At 39.6% G+C, this 21,766-nt stretch overlaps 1 protein-coding gene across 1 annotated transcript in view; it reads left to right on the top strand.

Annotated features, from left to right (window-relative positions):
• Nucleotides 1-21,472, top strand: part of SLC35F1 (solute carrier family 35 member F1) — a 228,740-nt gene extending 207,268 nt beyond the window's left edge. The window contains exon 8 of the mRNA XM_058021134.1: nt 17,397-21,472. Within this exon, the coding sequence (XP_057877117.1) occupies nt 17,397-17,621 (225 nt within the window). The 3' untranslated portion in view covers nt 17,622-21,472. The remainder of the gene's footprint in view (nt 1-17,396) is intronic.
• The last annotated feature ends 294 nt before the right edge of the window (nt 21,473-21,766 follow it).

Below are 21,766 nucleotides of genomic sequence, written 5' to 3'. Positions count from 1 at the left end.
ACTAAAACAAATTTTATTTTATTATTTGTTTTCTGAGAGAGCTCATTTGGTCTTTTTGTTACAAGTTTTAAGATTTGAGTACCTGCTTATCAGCCACTGTATCATTAATTTCATGTTGCCTATCAAAGGTTACCTTCAATTGCAGTGAACAGACCTAATGTGGCAGCATGAAGGGAGGGACTCTTCCAAAATTCCCACAGACTTTTTTTTTTTGCCTGGCAATAAGGTTGTTTCATTCATACTGATTCTGAATTCATAACTAAATTGTTCATAAATTGCACCTTTCTCTTTGCCAGACCAGTGGCTTGCCTCGTATTGTAAATGCCAAAATGTGCAGCATATTTGTGTTTAAGTTAAACTCTGACCTCCCAGGTCCCCTGATGTTTAAAGCACCATGTGGTACAGGACCACATTTGACCTCCAGTTATGAGGAGTGGCACTTCATTATTCACAAATATCTCCCACCAGTGTCCATCCTGTGAAAATAACATTGCAGTGCTGGAAGTAATTGCTTTCTACCATCATTTATTCATAGGAGGGAGGTTACTTGATAGCTAAATTGTGTTAGAAGTCTTAGGCAAAAGAAAGCCTTAAAATTCTGAGTGTCTAATCAACTTATATCAGATTTTGTTGTAGTAATAATACCTGCATGACTCTGAATGTGACAGTGAAAGTTCAAATGTTCAGAGTTCAACACAAAATTGTTTGTCATTGCTGTCTTTTATTTTGGTTTTGTGGCTTTGAGAATTCTGCAGGCACAAGAAAAGCAAGAATAGAAACAAAAATTTGACTGAAAACACAATGTAGGGGTTGCCTGCTGCTTTGCAGCTCTGTCTCATGGTGATATCATTTCTCCTTCTTTCTGCCTCACACTTCAAACCCCAAGTGTTTGACATCAGGTGTTGTCTGAAAACTATCTCCTGTAAATATTATTATTTGATACACACAGACAAATATATTTAGTGTTAGTCCACTGTTTCTAAGAAAAATTGGTAAATTACACAATGAAAGACAAATGTTATTCTGAAAACAGTGATGGTGGTGTACTAGCAAAATCAAACTCCAACAGAGGGAAAGACTCAAAAGGCAGCAGAGCAGCGGAGCAGCTCTGTGCTCAGCATTGCTCAAACCTAACAAAAAAGGCAATTTTGCAAACACAGACTCCAAAGTTCAGATGCTTGAAAGGCAAAAGGTGAGTTAAAGGTTTAATTTCTTCCTTGTGTCTGATGGATAGATTAGCAGAGCCAGGAAGGCAGAATTTTCAACTTTACTGACCCCCATCATTCTACAGTAAGTGCATGTCAGCTCCCATCCATAATGGCATCTTGGTCTCCCTCCAAAACCTGTATGAGAAAAGTGTCCAAGAGTAGAAGGCTCAGAACGGGGAGGTTTTCTGGTTGAAAGCATCCATCTCAACATGTGTCCTGGTAAATTGGTTGAGTTCCACATCTGAAGTAACTGATGGTCCCCTCTGTCCCTTGCTCTAATTATTAGAAAACTGAAAGTCTCATCCTCCTGTGGTTACTGTATGTATCATGCTGTTGCTTTCATAAACACTTATCAATTACTTAAACCTATCCAGGTTTTATACCTCCACTGCTTTCCTTGGAAGACCTTCGGAACATTACTTCTCCAACAGTTACAAACCTCCTTATCTCCAGCATAAATTTACTTGTGCCTGGTTTTGGTCCATTCAACTTTCTACCAAGAGTATCCATTAGCAGCAAGAATACCCATCTCCATGGCATTTTACTCCATTGGTACATCAGTACAGGGGAATCATATTGTCTCTCAGCCTTCACTAATCAGGGCAAGCCCTACTCTGCACCTCACCTGGTTGGATTTCATCCTCCCTGAGACAGCCCCTTCAGCTCGAGGTCATGGTCCCTCCAGCACCTGGTGCAATGATTTTTACTCTGTTTCTCTAGGCAGCCAGTTACCCCATAGACAGCAAACCAGCACTGACATTTTTCATCACAGCATTTCTTTTGTAATTTATCCTCATCCTGCACTCCATACAACTCATGTGTCTCACCTTTCTTCTTCCCAGCTGAAGTGTTGAAAAGGAGAAGACCTTTATAAGGGCTTTTTGAAAGGACCTTTACCTGAAATGCAGCATCAATTTCTCAAGCCTTGTCTCTTTTCACACCCTTCAAACTTACATTGCAGATGAAATTTGAAGAGAAAAGCTATATGCAAAGATCATGTCGATTTCAAAGTCCACTTAGTTATTTGGTTTCTTCTTTAGTTACCGTGTTTTTATTCATAGTCAGATGACCTTTTCTTTATGGTTTGCTAACAGGTATCATTTTATCGAGGAAGTGGAACTGTGAAATGTGTGACTTGCACTCAATAATGAAGTCCGATAAGTTGGTATGAAGTGATCCAAAATAATTCCCCTCCTAGGACTGTGTACACTTGCTTGTTTCCTAGCTTTTAAAGAGCTGTTTTGTTCCTAGCCAGCTGTACATCTCCTGCAGCTCCTTCTGCTTTTTTCTGCACTGGCCAATGGGCACAGCCCCACTTCACTGGGAAACAAATGAGTTTTTGCTCAAGCAGGATCAACTGAGTGGTTTAGTGTCCCTTGCAGAGTATCATTTTATGAGGCTTTCAAGATGTTGTGATTTTTCCCTCTGCTAGTACTTTTATCACCAGACAGGTTTATTGCACCTGTAGCAGTAGATCTATGAAAATCCACGGAAAATGCAGAAAATTAGTTTAACTGAGCTTTAGAGCTTTTGAAACCAAACTGAAGAGAAGATTGTCTTTGAAGTGTTTTGATTCATTAGCATTTCATTCTTATATAATACAGCCTTGCAACATCATTGCATGCAGGACATGACTGAGTTTATAAACAGCTGCATCTCTAGTCTTACCCCACATGCAGGCATCTTCTTAGCACACTGAACACTTTCCAGGCCCATGGAAGCTGGAAATTCAGCCTGTTAACTTGACACAATTCGGGTGATATATGTGTAATTCAAGATGTTAATTTTTCAAGATTTTATCATATTAAAATGTAAAAATAAGTAGCTTTCAATTGGAGATAGATTACTAGATTGTCATGCATCATTCTTAAAAGTTCTCGCATCCTCCAAATAAAAGATGTCTTTTTTCTGTAATAAAAAATTGATTTGAAGTATTCCAGTGGATGGATAAATGGCTGGCTTCTTTGGTAGCTGAATATCCACCATTGCCATAGCATTTAAGTATACACCACCATATTTTTAATTTTTTTTTTTAATTCCCACCATATTGAGATGTGTTATACAATTTTTGTGTTCAAAACCTTCCTAGCTGGTCTGTTCTCATTTTACCTTCCTCTTTAGCACAAGTAACAGGTCATATGATAAAGAGGACTGTCTTTGGCCATTCTTTGTTATGGATACATGGACATGAGTGGTGCTAAAAAATTCAGGGCCCCCTCTCTGGTTGCATAGAGTTGGAACTTTATATAAATATGGGGCCATTTTTTTGTAGGAGTATTCTTTTTTATATTTTGATCTCAGCCTAAGCTCTTTTGTTATGTGAACTGTTAGACTTATTCCTTTTCATTTGCAAGCTCCATGTTGTCTTTAGTCATTCTAAGAAAATTATGTTCTCACTAAATAATCTAAGCAGTTTATTTTATATTTTCCAGCAGCTAGAGCAGGAATACTGATTGTGTTCTGGACCAGCAGGTTGAATCACACTATATTATATCATTACCTAGCAAGCCAAGCACAATCAATTATATTATTCCTTGGCAAATTCATTCATGACTTTATCCAAGAGGCAGCTATAAAAATTCAGAATTTCTGGATATAGTAGTAATTCGTGTATCTTGATTTAGAATCTCAGGGAGTATCTGTGACAAAGGACTTGGATAGACAGGTGAACATGGTACTCAAAACCTTCCAGGACCAGAAATCTGAAATTATGCTAGTTGAGACCTCCTTTGCTGATACTAAGTGATGTTTCTAAAAATTAGCTTTCAGTGCTAATTCTAACAGTATCCATCCAGTGGAAGAGAGCAAATGACAATCTTCCCATTACATCAAGAAGCAAGCCATGAAGACAGGGATTTTTCTAGATGGAGAAGAGAGGGTGAAGGTTGGGGGAAGGGGTTTCCTGGTTTTTTTGGTCCAGCAGAGATCCTAAGCAATGCCTGTGAATTTGGGATTTACACAGTCTTCACTGTAGTGAAAATTTGGCCCTTGCTACAAACATGAATTGAAGTCAGTGTGAGTTTTTCTGCTGTCTTTGGTGCACTTCAGTTCATTTTCCTAAATTAGAAAAGCCTACCACTCAAGGAGTAATCTTTAGAAAAATTCACAGTTTCATGACTATACAGATGAAACCTTATTTTTGACCTTGACTCGATATGCTTCAGGCAGTCCTGGATTTTCTTGGAGCAGGATGGATACAAAGTCTGTGGTTTGACAGCAGGAGTTAAATAAAATTGGTTTGGTTTGGGGAAGGATTGTTTATTACTTTGATCTTTATTTGGCAGCCATCCATAAACATCGGAGAGACTTTTCCCAAACCTCTGACCTGAGAAAATACTTCAGTTTGTGTTCTCACCTTTTTTTTTTAACTTCCCTGACAGTATTAGCTGAAGTCAGTAAGATCCTGTTTGCTTGCCCTTGTTAGGGAACTAACACCTACCTATTTTAAACTTTGACAGTGGTGCTGTCAGTGGTGCATCATTATTTCTAGGGAAGCAGGCAGGGCAGGCTAAAAAGCTGTTTTTTACACTATCACTTTATCAGTCATATATTTAAAGATATTTTCCTGATGAAATTGAGTATGCAGGTTGCTGATCCATAAACTTCCTGTTTAAATGGAATTTAATCTCACAGGGCTTTTATCCTTGTGAATACTTCTAAGCCTGTGCTAATAATGAGGGTAAGTCATATTACTAGTTAATTCTTTATGTCATTGGTAATGTGCAAAAAAACCCCTATGTTCATGTTTCCTTTTCTTTTCCAAAATACTAAATTTCTTACAGTGGATGTCCCTCTCAACAGCTCTGCTCCCATGAAGCTCTACTGCCTTTCAGCTAAGCAGCATCATTTTCAAATATCTTTAAATTTATGTGGTTATTTAATTGGTTAGCTATTTGAATTTCCTCCTCCAAATTCTAGTCAATTAGAAAATAGTTACGTGTCTATATTTAAAGAGCTACCTTGAGGTGTAAAGGAGTTAAGTGTGTCTTTGATCACACAGTTTTCTGTGACAGAAAGGGCCCCATCCACTCACCCTTTTTGTGATGATGCAGGATGGCATACAATAAAAAAGCTATGAAGTAAACTGACAGAAGAGAGTAGAAGCTGGAAAACAAAGTGTCTTCCACTAAGATGTTGCACAGCCTGACAGGTTTTTAACAACACAGCACAGATATGGAAGATTTTTCAAAATACTGCATTTTAAAATGTCTTCCTTTCACAGTGCTATCTTGCAATAGATTCATTAGTTGCAAAGCATGAATAGTGGAACATGGATACTCACTCTTTGGAAGGCATCAAGAAGGGTGTAAATGATGAGGCATTCATATTGCAGAAGTTATGATAAAAGCTTTGATTTCAAATATGTATTTCAGACACTAGCTCATCTAAATGTAAAGTTTTTTAGCTTGCTTTCAGTGCTTCTAGCTTGGGATTTTTTTCATTTGGTCTCATGTTAAAAGACTGTACACAACAGAACTGATTTGAAGCTTTCTAGGAAAATGCATTTGTGTTGAAAATGCCCAATTATCAAAATACTAAGTGAACACGTCTTGATCTTAGAATACTCCAAAGCAAACACCACCACCACCACCCCCTTTTTATTGTGGGTAACTTCTGAACCACGTCTTTCTATCTCTTAGTGTCACACCTTCCTGCATACCTCAAATGTTATAATGTAAAATTTATGGAATTAGTGAAGAAATTATTAGGGAATTGTTCAGAGTTCTCTTAAGTACACAACAAGAGTACATGGTGAAGTGTAGTTAGAATCTGAAGGAGATAAATAGCTTTTAATTCCCACGCAGTATGAGAGCTCAAAGGTATTAGGGGAACTCTTCCTGTTACTGGAATTAATGATAAATCTTCAACAAAACCATATTGATTTTAAAGGTGCTGGTGAATATGGGTTGGAAAAGGAAAGCTGGGGGTTCACAGCAATAAAGATGCATAATATCAAAGAACGAGAAATGGATTGCAAACTGCAGAGAGAAAAAAATATTGTAGCAAATAACTACATTTTTCTTTATCACAAGAAAAAGTGCAGACAGAAAAAACATAATGAAGCCATCCTATCTAAAGAGATGGATCTTACTGACAACATACTTTTTCTAAATGATGCTCAATGAATATGAAAGCAAAGACCAAGAGGCTAAGTTTTGTAATTACTTGTGGAGGAAAAAATCAGCATAAATAAAAACCTCAGCATTTCCCAAGACAAGCATATTTTGAAGACAAGGGAGTACAATGAATTTGTTGAGTTACATATCTCAGCAATAATTTGCAACCCAGGAGAGAAACCAAAAAAAAATAAAAGTAATGAGTCAGCAAGGCAGCAGTTACATTCAAAAGCTTAAACAAGGTTCAGCTACTGAAAATCTACAAAATTTTGAAATTATGATTCTTTGAATTGGATGCTATTTTCACCTTTGCTTAGGGAAACAAAGACTAGAAGTTCCTCAGAGATGTAGACAGAATCAGCTTTGAAAGAAAATGCTAAGGGTTAAATGCAGTAATTTATTATAAATTTGATATGGAACTGAGTAAACTCTATTTCAAGATGTGACCAGAAAATAAGGTAGAATATTTAGGAAGTGTGCAAAGAATTATGTGTGGCCTACAAGTTATGCCATGGTCTATGAGCTGCTAGGAAGAAACATACATAAAATCTGTTTTGGTATACAACTGGAATTGAAGAGCTTATTCCAGTTGTGCCTCCTACCAGCCACATCAGTGACTGCTACTGACATACAGGGCTAAAACATCCACATCAGCTTCTCTTTCCTACCAGAATGGAGGAATGGATCAACACACCAAAAAAAAATCAGTTAGAAAACATCACTTTCACATGCTTTCCATCTAAGCAGTGGAGTATTTTATTACCTTCTATAACATCTACAAAATCATCTTCTTTTGTCTAAACTCCCCCTTCCCACTAAACTGAAAGCTTTCAAACCCCTGATATGGGATGGATGCTTGACATCAGCACTGCTGACAAACAATTTTATTAACTGGACTAAATTTCTGGAATTATTCCTATCATCTACCTGTGTTAAGTTTAGCAAGGAACTCTGTTAAAAAGGCCCACAATGGATCTGAATGAGATTTTTAACAGTTTTAACTTATAGTAATATGAATTTTATATCTTAAAGATAAGAGGAAGACTTGTAAGGGAGAACTCCAAATGCAACTAGACAAAAAAACCATTTTAAAAACTCTTATGCTGAAATAAAAACTGAAATAAACAGAAGACAGGAAATCACCAAAGAAAAATAATACTGTGCAGCTAAAAAAGAGAATGAGTGAAATCTAATTACTGTAAAAGATAAACCAAGCTTGGCAATGAAGAAGAAAGTGAAACAAGCAGTAAAAAGTTCTTGTATATTAAGAGAAGAAATAGTTTTGCTGCACAAGGACAGTGGAGACAGAAATTGAACAATCTTTCACTTGGCACCAAAACAAAAATGGGACCTTCTGTCATATTCAATAGGGATGAGACTTAAATGTGAAGACTATGTACCCTCTTTAATAGAAATGGAAATTACTATGTCAGAAGTAGAAACAGAACACAATAATCTGAATGCTTCAAATTTGACATGGAGTAGACAATAAAATAAGAGGGAGACATAATTAGGAACATGGAGATAAATGGAAAATTGGATGAAATGCAAGCTTGTTCACACAAGACAGATAATCCTGTCTAAATCTGATGTCTGTCCGATCATTTAACAGATTTTTATAGGGAAAAGTGAAATGGTAGATCTAATATGCAAGGCTTTTGGACAGTGCAGCACAGAAAATTAGCAGCTAAAGAACAAGATTATTGATGTAAAGATTGGAAGGCAGGTGAGGAACTGGCTAATGAGGATAAAGGACAAGGCAATGTGCTGAGAGAGAAACAGCATGCTCGAAGGAGCTCGCTGATGGAGGTCCCAAAGAGTTGGTCTGAAGACCAGCCTTGTGTAGTGACTGTAGTAATAGACTTGGCACCCTCAGTAGGAAGAAGAATTAGAATAATCAGGCAACCAGAACTGGCTGACATTGAGAAATGCTGTGAAGCACAAAGTGCGAGGCAGTGTCTGTGGCAACAGATGGGAAGAATTTGAGCACGGTCGTGACAAAGCTGTTTCCAAATGAGTCTGTCTAGGTATTTCTGGTTTTGATGAAGAAGTGCTAATGCCATAGGACATGGCAACTTACCATCTCAGGGACAGCACTTTTCTAGCTGTAGCTATAGGGTTTTTTTCTGTCAGCTCGAGAGCACCAAACAGCTTTTCTCTTATCTGCTCCAAAGACTCAACAGAGTAACCATATGGGCCCTAACAAAGTACTGAATATGCAGATCCCTAAAAAAATCTTTATTGTATGTAACATGGATTTGATGGGTTGGGAGGGACTATGGAACCTTAACATATATGAATTAATCTATAATTCACAGGGAGAAAATGAGAATTATTTGATCTAATGATACAAGAACATATGGGTGAAAACTGAAAATGTATAGAAATTAGGGGGATTTTTTTTGCAATCATGGCAGGGAGGTTCCAGGATAATTTCAAATAGGTTAGTGGGAAGTGAAAAAAAATCCCTAATAATGCTTGCATGAGAAGGATTTGCCAGATGGAATATGTCATCTGATTGTAAGCAATAATGGGGGGCTGGATTCGACAGCTTAGGACATGCTCTCCACTCTGATTCCCTCATGCACCTGCCTTGAGAGTCAACTCAATTGAGAGCTCCTGGAGCTCCTGCAGTTTGGCCTCTCGTTGCCAGCAGCAAATGTCTCACACTGCAGAGAACCCTGACATGAAACAGCCATGTCACACTCCCTCCAGACAGCTGGCCTGGTCACTCATCCTCAGAGTAACTGCAGCTGCACAGTCCTTGGGTCTCAGGGTAGGAGTTCCCCAAATTCCCATTGCCAGGAAAAAAGAACACCTTTTGGGAAGGAATTTATACAGGAATGTATTGTTAGATTCAGCAGAAAAAATATAAACAAAGAATCCAAGATGAATCAGTTATTGTAACTGTGGTTTTGAATGCACTGGGCACAATTAGCCTCATGTACAGTAATAGAGAATCATTACAGCAGACAGCTGCTGCTATATTAAATACTTGCATACAGACCCAAAAGGACACATGGCAACTGGCAGCTGATAGAGAAAACCAACAAAGAATACTGAAAGGTAAAAGGGGGGAGGGAAAATTGATTTTATAAGCTTTTCTATTGTGCTCCTGCTTTTTGTATTAAGAACATCTGAAAGGATAGGTCCTTCACCACTTTCTTGCCAAGTAATTGAAATAAAATAACCAGAAATTAAGCCCCTTTATGCCATAGTAACGATGCTCACAGGAAATTAGAGAAATGTAATAGAAGTGTTTTAACTACACATAAAAATTTCTTTCCTACATAGATAAGATTAAAACAGATTGCAGGACTCATTCTACCTTGCACTTTTTAATTAGACAGACTGCTGGTACCGCAGGGGTACTGAACACAGGCTCCTTTTTTCTCCACATCTGATGTCAGAGGCAACAAAGGGAAAGAGAAGAGAAAGCAGTGTTCCCATCTCTCCTGGCACTCAGGAAATGAAGATAAGCCATTTCACACAAACATTTTGCCCTATCAGGCATGTATTTAGAAATGACAGGCTATTATTATTTTTTTCTGAGGATGCCATTTAAGAAGCATGAAATCATGCAGCTTTGTGCAAAATCAGTATTTGCCTTACAGCTGCCTATGTCAAGCTCAGAGATTTTTCCCCAAAATGCTATTAGTTTTCTCCATAAGTTTGTTTCATTCCACCAATGAATTCCAGGAAATCTATTAAGTTTCCTAAAAATTTAATAGAATTTGTGGTGACAGTTTTCCAGTAAACCCTCCTCGTTGTTTTCCCTTGTGGATAACCTCAGCATCTAAAAGGTAAGAAAGCTTGGGTGTTTCCCACTGACCACTGCCTTACCAGTTATACTGTGCCCACCAGCAAATATAATCCAAGAACTGAAAAAGAGGGTGCTGCTGTATGACAGAAAGCATAGATCAGTATGTTTTACGTGGAGTAAAACATGCAAGCAGTAGAACAGAATCAACTGGAAAATTCAGAAAATGTGTCATCTGGTTCCTTGTCATCACAGTTTCTATGCAACATTTGCAATTCAGCATAAGCCATAGTAATGGACAGCATTTCATCTGAATTAGATCATATCGAGAGTGCAGGCAAGCATCAGGAATTGAGAAGTATGGCCTTTCTGCCATGCATGAAATGACAGGAAAAACTTCCTTTGGTTTCTTTGTTTTCACCAAATGGCAACAAGGGCAGAGTCAGGTTTTCACTGTCATTCAGGCAAACCAGAAATTTCTTGCTTTGGGTTCTGCTGGAATGTGTGATGTGTTGAGACAAACCTCCTTCATTCAGTGATGATCAGAGATATGGAGTAAGTAGCTACACACTCCACTTTTCATCCCAGCTGTGTTCAGAGAGCAAGGTAGGACTTGAAGTTACCACTTAAGACTCTATCCTCATGTTTTGCCTAAGAAAAAGCTGGAAGTCATTTAAGTGTGAAGATAATGCAATCCTGCTGGTAGTGGACAGACTTGCTGTCTAAAAGTTACTGTCATTACTGAAGCTGTCCAGCGCCCCTTGGTGCCCTTCTCAGCAAGAGAACCAACATTTCGGCTCTGGCATTCCAGCTTCTGCAGTTGGTGAGCAGGGAAGGCACTCTAAACCATACCTCAGTGGTTTGGGTCCCTTTGGAGATTTCTTAAAAACTGAGAGATCTGGCTGGACACATAAAGGTTCAGGTGGATTTGTTTTTTCCATTCCAGCGCAGTCTGGAAAACTCACAGCAACTCTTCTGGTGTGTATGGTGCCATTTGGGGCTACAAAGTACGGTGTTGCACTGTTGGGGGTTGCTTCAGTTTCTCCTGATGAGCAGATCAAGCTCTGAATCCCAAAGAGGTATCTTCCTCATAGGCTGGGACTAAAATAGTCAGGAGTAGTTTAAGGCACAGTGCTGATCCAAGACAGAGTCAGTCAGATCCTCCTGGGTGTGATCCAAGGCGGTGCCAGAGAGCGCTGCGAGCTGTGACTGGGATGCTGGCTCCTGTTGCTATTAATAATGTGGCTGCAGCATCCAGCCAGGCAAGTGAGAGCACTGTGTGAATTCCTAGCTCTCAGAGCCCTCAGCCTTCTGGTGCTGCTGCTGGCTGGAGAGTGTGTGCATCCCACAGTGCGACTTCTGCACTTGGTCACGGCGAGCTTCATTTGCTGTGTTGGAGGCGAAAATAGAAAATTGTGGAAAGAAGCTCAGCCTCTCGATCAATTTATCAAACAGAGTGGAAATGTCTGTTTGCTATATAAAAGATAATGAGAGAAATTTGGTTTTAACTCCCTTCACTCAGCCTGCTCAGGTATTCATGTGTGAAATTACCCAGGGGAAAAAGCCATAAGTCAGTGAAAGAACACCTATTGGCCTTAGCTTTGATGGGCTGTGCAGCGTATGCTACAAACTGAATCAATCTGGAAAGCAGAGTTCACTGCACTGCACAGACCCACTGATGGGAAGGAAGAAGGTGGTGGAACTGGAGAGCATGGATGGTGCCAGCAGAAATATGGAACTAGATTAATTCCACCTGATATGTACATTTTTACCCCTCTTCATCAGTGTAATTCTGAGGAGGTCACTTTTCTCTGAGATTTAAAACTTGAATTAATGGACCTGATTTCTTTATTCATTTATGCCAAAATGTGGAGAACTGCCAGATGAGGTAGAGAAAAAGGTAGTTATTCCATTTCATACCTTATCACTGAATATGTGAAACATGCCAATTATAAATTTTCAGTTAGTACATTAATAACAAAAAAAACCTTTTTAAAGACTTGAAAAGCACAGTTGAGTTGCCATAGGCTAGGAGCTGGGGTTCATACTACCTAAAGAGATTCAGTGTGTGGCTGCTGTTTTGAAATAGAAATGGAGTGCTGGAGTGCTGCAGCTCAAATAGTCTGCTCCTGCAACTATTTCCAGTTCAATGGACTGAGTAAAACAGAATTAGCATTTTCATAACCATTGCAATAATGTTCAAGATCATTATCATGATGGCTGAGCGAAAACCCAAAATTAGCAAATCATTGAATTTCTTTGTCTGCGTGGGCTTTTCTGCAGACTCACATCTGTCTCGTTTTATCACTCTGGATACTGTTTTGCCATGGTGTCAGGGGTAACATGGGCATGGACATCTGTGACAGCCAGAACTACTTGTCTGCAGATTCCCTCTGCAGGAGTCAGTCAGCACAGCCTTTCCTAGATGTGATTTTTCCATGCTGATTTTTCCATCTGATTTCTCCATGCGTGTTTCTTTGGGCTTTCCCTTCTATATTCATGACCCATGTACTGAAGAATAACTTTTTCTCTCCAGACCAAGGCATGAATCTACTACCTTCTAAATAGTTTTTCTTTCTGGTTTTTTCTTCTCCTGTTATTGTCTAATCACTGTTCGAGACAATGAAATCAGATGCACACGTTTCCCTGTTAAGAAGCTTCCTTTTCTCCCACCTTTCCAAGGGGATTATTTTAAAGCATAAGAGTCTCAAGTGGAAATAGTAGAAGCATTTTACCTGTAGTGATTTCAGGATTTATGAAAGACAAGTTTTGCATGGACAGACTGTAAAAAGTAGAGGATAAAACCAGTAGGGAGTAAATTTTGAAAGGTTTAATAGTTTAGTCTGGATTTTTAAAAATACTACATTTTCAGGTGCCTTTATACTCAACTTCTTTATTTTAGGTACCTTGGGATGCTTCGCGTACTCATAATTTTGATTTGCTTGCCACAAAAATGCTATATATACAAGCTAAATTTTGTTTCGTGAACTTCATCTACACTTTTACGTAGCACTGCAGATATGTTTGGGTTCTTTTCTTTTTTAAAGTCAAAGCCTTTGTGCATTGGTAACAGAAGGAGTAATTTCACCTTACATTTGCTGTGATAGCTGGAGCTCGCTGCTGCAGTGGTTTTCCTGGTGGGGTTCTACAGTTGCACACTCTGGAGTGATGTCCCTATTCCTGCAGCCAAGCCATGATCTTCCATAAGCTCATCTGCTGAACCTGACTGAGCAGATCCATTCAAGTACTGGGTTCCTAATGAACAACTCACATAAATACCAGAAATGTCCACTCACCAGAATCTGTGCTTGTTTTGATAGGCTGACCAAATCTTGTTAAGCATGTTATCTTGTTATATTTGTCTAGGTTTTGTGTTGTGTGTTTATCTTCAAATTGGCAGGCAGCAAAGACAGCCTTTTACATGCTGAAAGGTAATGTTAGTTTAATGTAGGCTATTTTTACCACAGGTACTAAATGGTATCTATAGAAGATTTTTTGTGTGTTTTCATAGTTTTTTAACATTTATGAATATCACTGTATGATCCATATTGAATACTATTGATTGGGGAAGCATTTATAGACACACAGATGTCAGAGCAGAGCTGACATGATCAGATCTGTAGAACCGATTTAACTATTTGATTTGACTGGCAAAAAAGCTTTGGCACATGCTTTTCATGTCAGTGATGAAATCTGAAATGTTGTAAGTAAGGCACTTCCCCTGCAAAGGAGCTCTCTGCCTTCTCCTCAGAGGATCCCTATGCCCCATTTTTATTCTGTAAACTCATATTTATTCAGTAACCAAGTGAATCTCTTTTAAGTAGGTAAGAAACTGAGGATCGTATAAAATCATTGTGATTCAAAAATTAAATTCACAGGTTGAAAATCAAATCCGGGAACTCAAGGCTATTAGATCATTGACCCCACCACAAAGTCATCTGGTCTCTCAATAAGCTTCATGGATGAGCAAGTTTGCACATGTAATACACATGTACCTATAAATGTAGATAGGAAATCCACAGTAAAACTGTTTAATGATATGGAAACATGGGTTGACTTTTAGTCTGTTCAGGGTGTGTGACACTCATTAGCTAATTTGAGCTAACCAGTTTCTCTTCACCATGTTACTCTTTGTGCAGTTATCCTGCTTAGCACGGAGGGATGGATTTGGAGAAGCATACAAATCTGGATATTTTAAAAATATTTTTTCTTAGAGGAAATATGTTCTCTGTAGAAAGAGTAAAATGAAGCACAGTATCATTCTAAAGTAGCTTTTTAGACAGAGAGAGGAATTACACACTTCCCAAGAGCCTACAGTTTGGTACTGCAGTTGTGTGGAGAGTGGCAATGAAAAGTGATCCTCCCTCACTTGGTTTCTAAGGAATGTCTCTTTCCTCTGTTTTTGAATGTGTTTCTTTTTCCTGCCTATTAATAACAAATCTCAGTAGATGAGGTTTGCAGATGAATATTAAAAAAACCTCCAAAACCTACATGGTAGTAGAGTGTGCCTGAAATCTTATCTGCCATAAATTGCAGATTTCAGCTGGAGTCTGAGTAGCATAGTACAGTGAACAGCAAATTTTGGGTTTGGGAACTAGGTCTGCATCTTTCCATTGTACTGATGGATTCCCTGCTGTTTTAATAGGAGGAAAATACCCGTTTATTTCAAAGGGGTTTGGATCAGTCTGACAGGGTGTTGACAAAAAACAGAGATTTGCCATGTACTTCAGTATATATTTCTATATTAACTTCACTATCTATCTTTCTACTTCAGTGTTGCAGAGAGCTGCTGCACAAATGAATTCAGCCTGAACCTTGTTTCTAAGGAAGGTAAAAAGGAAGGAATTGTCATAGGGCTGTTGGACTCCAGGTCTCTTTGAACTAGCTGTGCACAGATACCAAAGACAAATGTTTCACAGATCTTTGTTTAGATTTCCCCAAGCTTGCCCAAAGCCTTTCCCCCAGGCTGGAGAGCTGCCATGAGGGAGGACACTATCATGGAAAGAATACTATCAGACAAAAGAACCCACTGGCAGGAAACCTCTGAGAGAGGAATGAGAGGTATGGCCAGGAGAAAGGGGATATCGTAGAGCTGGAGCCATGAACCAAAGCAAAAATGAGTTTATTTTGTCTGGACAGCTCCTAGAACAAGAAAGAAAGCATATTTAGCTGCTGGAAGCCCCACAGATTCTTCACAGCAGGACACAAGGCAATCACAGATCTGGCTGGCACTCTGGCTATGCAGTAGACCAAGCCAATTGGCTGGCTGGGGTGAGAAATTCAAGCATAAGGTGGGAATGAGGGACAGTGGAAAACTAGGGATGGGAAACTACATGCATTTGGCTCCTGAGATTTTCTTCAGCTTAGTCAGCTTCACTGCTGCCAAGTGATACTCAAGTTCAAATACAAAGTGAAAGAGGGGAAGAAAGCGCTGAGAACAAAATTGTACTGAAAATGGAGGGGGAGAAATCAAGCAGAAGTTTGAAATCATTGACTTGTGTTTGATTGCCACGTGGGGGAGATGTAAGCCTAACAGTCCTATCAGAGCTGTGTCACATGGAAGGAATCCTTCAGCAGACACTGGGTGAGGCTCAGCAGTGTCTCTGTGACTCCAGGACAGCTGGGTGGTTTCTTCAAATTGTGCTGCCATGCAACATGTGAGGGCCTGGTGGCATACATGTTAAAAAACAATTAATGAAAAGCAAAACCCTTCCTACCCTCTAATCCTTCTCACATGCTTTAAAAACTTTCCCCATTATGGTATTTTCCCTGTTGAACATGCACACTGGATGTGGGAAATACACTCAGACCTATCACCCTGGGTTATGTGACCAAAGCTTTCAGAGATACTGAGGGTTCTGTAAAAAGTCCAAATGCTTCCTCAGGCAGGAGGCTAGATGGAGGTTTTGTAAATTTATGAAGCAGTAACAAATTACCATCACTACAGATTTAGCTTAAGTAAAGTTTGTTTTCTCCACAATGATAATTTCTTTAAGCAAAAAAGAATTGCTAAAAGAATTTCAAGATAATATAGTCCATTCTGTCTATTTTGTGCTGTGCTAAGGTGATCCAAATGGGGCATCCATCAAAGCAGAGTCAGTCGGGATTAACAAACAGACTTGCAGACACCTTTACATAAAATCCTGAAGTACCTCGTGGAGCAGCTAATAGCAGGTTGCAAGTGGTTGATGGTGTTCAGGTACAGATTCCTGACAGCTGCAGAATACAGGCACTTCTAGAAGTTCCACTGAATACAAATCATTTATATCCTCAATGAGGTGGCTGTGCTATTTGTCCTTCATGGTTTCCCACACACAGCATGCATGAACAAATAACTTGTAGTGTGGGATCAGCAGACAAGTCATGTGGGCTTAAAGCCATTTTTGTGTCCCCTGTAGCCAGAACCCAGTATCTACAGCTAGTACCCAATGGTCTGTGCTTTTGAAACCCTGTCTTTGCCTTTAGCTTTATTGCAAGGGCTAACAAGTTGCCTGAAAGGTTCTTTGTGTTGTATTTTTAGTTCAGACACAAGTCTGTATATGTCAAAAAATTCAGGCTGACCTCTGATCTAGTGAAGCTGTGTGCCAAAATATGTGTACTTGAGCTTTCAGTTAACTGCCCTCCCTGTGTACTGTCAAACCTCATGATGCTGACCCAGAGCACGTTTCACAGCTGAAGTTCATCCTGTCCAAACTCACATTACATCTTCTAGCACCTGCTTTCTATTCACAAGCAAGAGATACTGCAGACAGGGTAGTTTTTAAGAGTAATTTTTTTAAGTGCCTTTATTTATACATATATATATATTTAAAATTGTTATTGAAATTATTATTTAATTATATTTTTATATTTCTAACAGCATGTTAACTTCACAGACATGTGCTTTAGCTGTAACTAACTTCAGATTTGTCCACTGCCTGTCTGACGACTGTAAATGATGGTACCTCGTACTGGAGCTGGAGAAACTTGGACTCAGAGAAGTGGCTGGCTTGTCTAAAACCATGAAAAAATCAGCTCTGGATCTGTGGCCAAAACTCAAGTTTTCCCAAGTCCCAGACAGTCAATACTTAACATGCCTGGCCCAGGGGAAGGCAATAATTAGCTCTTGTTTATGAAGGACAGAGGAATTGATGAGAGTAAATTAAATCTCAAAGAGTCATTCCCATAAAAATTCAACATCCAAATGACAGGGAGTTTGTTCTGTGCAGCACATGCCAAAACAAGGATCTGTGCCTGACCCTGTCTTTGGGTCTTCATGAACTCAGGGTAATTGGTGCTGTGTCTAACGACTCTGCTGTTATTTCTGCTCAGTTTTCAGGACTTTACTTGTTGTCGTTCTTCACAATCCTCGTTGGGCTGATGCTCTACTCCTCCACGTCCACCTACGTGGCCCAGGATCCTCGGGTGTACAAGCAGTTCCGAAACCCCTCTGGACCTGTTGTAGACCTGCCAGCCAGCAGCCAGATGGAGCCTTCTGTGACATACACCAGCCTGGGGCAGGAGACAGAAGAGGAGCCTCACGTTAGAGTTGCTTAAACCCAGGGCTGTTGATCACCTATTGACAGTGGAGCTCGTGTATCCATTATCTCTGTATTGTACATAGAGAAAGGTATTTACCAGGTGCAGTTACACTGGTGAGCTGCAAGGTAGCAAATAAGGAAAGCTCATACAAACGCAAATTAATTGTTCCAGGGTGTTCCTTGCAAGGAGATGCCAGTCCCTCGTTTACGAAATGAGCAGCATGTTTGCAATACAAACTGCTGTGTAGGAATCAGTTAATGTCAAACTACCTGTGACAGATATTCAATACATAAGATTAAATTACAAAAAAAAAAAAATTAATAGAAGGGTGTTTTACACACACAGAGTGATGTTATGCCTAAGCCACAGCAGCTGTGGAAAAAATGCCTTTTTACAGCAAATACACTTTGTGCAGTCACTGTTAATTTCTCTCTAAAATTTGTTTGTTTGCGCAAAACAGATGGGTTAATCGTGGTAACAACCCCCTGACACATTTTTGCTAGCACCTTGGATTTGGTGAGGGAAATACAATGAAGTTCTTCTGTGCTCTCTGTCTAGTTGCCCTTTCTAGGTAATCTGATCCATGAGTCCAGAGAAGGGACAACTTACAATATCCGTCTCTATTCTAGGAATAGGTATAAGGCGAGCATTTTAGCCTTTCTATATTTGCAGAAGTGAAGTACTCAAGCATTGACCTCTCTATGATCCATGGCAGACTTCCTAGTGGCCAAGGTTCTGCATCAGGTGACAGGGAGTCAATTTCTCTGTAGTCGTGACTCAACACAGATTTCTTACTTTTAAAATTTTAACCTGTAGGAAGAAAAATACATTTTCTAGTTTCCTATGTATTGTACCTCTCCACGAAAAGATGACATATCATGTGGATCAGGGCACTTATTTTAGATACTCAGTGCATCGAGGGTGCCTTCTGCTCTTCCAGTTTGCTTAGTCTCCCGTGGTTCATTATTCTAACAATAGCTATTTAGAAATGTGTCAGTTTTTCACCAAAACCCACAGATTGTAAAAATCAGGAAGATTAAGGGAGGAATTCATGAGCAGAAAGACTGGACCATCTGCTGGTGTTGCTGCAGTAGCACAAAGGCATTTTACTGGCAGGGTGCAGCCAATTATTTTTCATTAGCTGTGAAGCAAGCAGAAGAATTCAGCAGTTTTCTTACATTCCTGGGGACGTGTGAAAATAGTAAGGGTGTGCTCCACACTTCTGTATACAACTGTACTTCTGCCTCAGGAGCCTTACCAGAATGGGGAAAATCTTAGTCACCACCATGAAAAATCCATCTTTGCCTGTATGTTTGCTCCTCTGAGAGCCCAGTACAAGGAAATAATTATTTCAATATCCTTTATCTATTTGTAATTTAAAATTAAAGAAGACGAGGTGTTCCTGTGTCTAACAATAGATGGGGAATCTAGGAGAGATCTTGGTTTTATTCACCAATCTGCCACATCTTTGCATGAATCCTTGGGCATGACTTACCTTCTGTGTGGCTGAGTTTCCCAATCAGTATATATGGAAATAATGACATTTTACCTACCTCATAGAGGTGCTATGGGACCAAGTTATTTTAAAATGCTTCAGGATCTTCAGAAAGAAGGAGTTTAAGAAGCACATAACAGTGCTGTAAAAATGTGTTTACATTCATTGTATTTGAAAATGGAGTTTACGGCATGGTTGATGAATATTTTGCTTGTGGGCATAGAAGGTGAATTTGATTTGAATGTTATTCTGCTGAAAAGGACTGTTTCAAGCAAAAATGTAGGCCTTCATGTTTGAAAATTACAACTTACCTATTTCTATATAAAAAAGAAGAAAAAAGTCAATCTATACATTGGAGATTAGAAAGGTCACACAGTTCAACCAAGCAGGATGAATTTCTGCTGAGGTAACATTCATATTTTACAGTCCCGTTCTCCTTTAATACAGAAGGAACTTCCCTGAAGCAGACTGAGAGAAGTTTATATATGCATAAGAGACATGAAGTGGCAAATGTCAAAATGCTCTTGAACAGCAGAAGTATGTGGTATCTTATTCTTACCGTGGAGAAGAGGTCATTTCTTTCCCACTGTGTTTAGGCTGTCTGCCACAACCCTGCTGCACCTAAGGGAGGGTTCTGCAGTATTGCCAAATCATGCCCAAAACTGGCCCTAAAGTTTTGGTTAAGATGCCTTGGTACTAAACTAACAAATGTATGATTTTTTTTCCTGCCTTCTGTTTTTTTTTTAAATCTTTTTAGCACTCATGTTTCTGAACTTTTTTTTCCTTAAACTATTGAGGATTAGAAAAACACAAAAAACCCCCCACTAGATTCCTGCAGAAAAACAGAGTCTGTATTCTGGGGATATTAAGGAAAGTCTAAATCAAAAAAGTAAAAAACACAGAAGAAAGAGTACCAGACACTTCAGGGAAAGATCCTTGGGTCAAGCTCTGTGAGAGCTTCGAGCCAAGGTGAATTTTGTACATTCCCCAGGAGAAGGGGTCTGATTACAATCATGGCTCCCTTAGGTACTCAGAGGCACACTGGTGGGCACCTGTCATCTCAGTCTTTTTTGCTACCTTTTGTACCAATTAAATACCTTTCTCTGAGCATTAGTCCCCGTGTTGGTCTGAGAACCTTGAGGATTGTGCGCGTGTGTGTTTCATGTTTACAGTTCCTTCCTTTTGCATAACTGTTTTGATTAATTTCCTAATTAGTATTTATTTTTAAGCCAAATGTTTGTAGTCCCTCGGCCTCCCCCTCCTCATTTTTCTGACACTAACTTGTAGACATTTGTTAGAGTCTTCTGTGAAACAGCTGGGCAGGAGGCAGCTCCTGGCCGGGTCACGGGGCTGGGAAGTTTTCCTTACGAGGGGTTGCGATCCATGGGTGGCTGAGAAGTGCCACCAGGCTATTCTGAAAGGCTCTGTTGTATAGGAATAAGTTCTGGATGTTTCAGTGAGTGCTCTGCAGCCAGCCAGCATCCCCTGTGCTTCTGCTGCAGGAGGAGTTTGATGTGCAAAGCGGGGCTGCTTCGCTCTCTGTGTTTCCCCATAAACAAGGTGGATGCTCGGATTAGCGCCAGTGCGCTAGTCCTGGATGGACCTCGAAGGAAAACAGTAGTATAGCTTTACGAAGAACTGTGTTGACTGAAAAACTGAGGTCTAGTGGAGGAAAACGTTCCTCCTGCCTGCTTGTGTTCTGCAGTGGGAGCCCTCAGTGTGCACCAGCAAAGGCTCAGCTATCTAACGGCAGCTACTCTCCGTGTGCGTAGGACGTCTCTAGCTCTGCATAGCTCCTTGCCTCAACAAACTGAAACTCTCTGATTCTGCTGGTCCTGGGCAGCCCTTAGCAAGACTGATGGAATTTTCTGATACCAGATGAAAACCCTTACTGGGAGACAGACCTGGTCTTTGTTCCAGCTATAAAGTTTCGAAACACACAACAATAGACCAAGCAATTGAAAATTTTGCACCACTGTGTCATAAGAAGAAGTTTCAATGTATAGTGTAGAGATTGCTAACTTGTGCTATTAACATTTTGACAAGCGTGTAGTATCATTTCCTTTCTTTTCTTTTTTTTTTTTTTTGACAACCATTTAGTATTCCTGAGCTAGCTACAAATATAAATTTTACCCCATGGGTAGGATTTTATTGTTAAATGCCATAATAAAGCACACTAATCTTGACACCGCAGATGGAAGTATGAACCAAAACCAAAACCAGGCAAACAAAATCCCAACCCCAAATCCTGCATTGAGAAGCTGAATAAATCTTTCTCCATTTTGATATTTGCATGCACCTATATGGACTGGCTGTGGCAATGTAATGCCTGTATAATGTTTTCAAATAAAAAAATAAATGCTTTATGAAAGCGGGGTTAGTGGTTTCTTGACTGTTTCCTTTCTGCTATCTTTGCCTTAAACGATTTTTCAGAAGTGTAAATATTGAATTGCTGGGAACAGTTTTTTGCTGTGCTCAGGGCTTCTCCCCCTTGTGAGGTGTTAACCCAGAACTCTTTCCAAGGTGTCTTAAGAATAGATGCCATCATCAAGTGTCTTGCCTGGCCCCAGAGCACTCATCCAGAAGGATAAGAGTACTCCTGCATACCCTCTGTCTTAACCTGCCATTCCCCTAGGGCTAGCTCAGCTATCCTGATAGTCACTGC

The sequence above is a fragment of the Melospiza georgiana genome, chromosome 3, assembly GCF_028018845.1.
Source record: "Melospiza georgiana isolate bMelGeo1 chromosome 3, bMelGeo1.pri, whole genome shotgun sequence".
In the NCBI taxonomy this organism is placed as follows: Eukaryota; Metazoa; Chordata; class Aves; order Passeriformes; family Passerellidae; genus Melospiza; species Melospiza georgiana.
The sequence above is the reverse complement of the archived record's forward strand: the minus strand, read 5'-3'. Positions and strand labels throughout refer to the sequence as shown.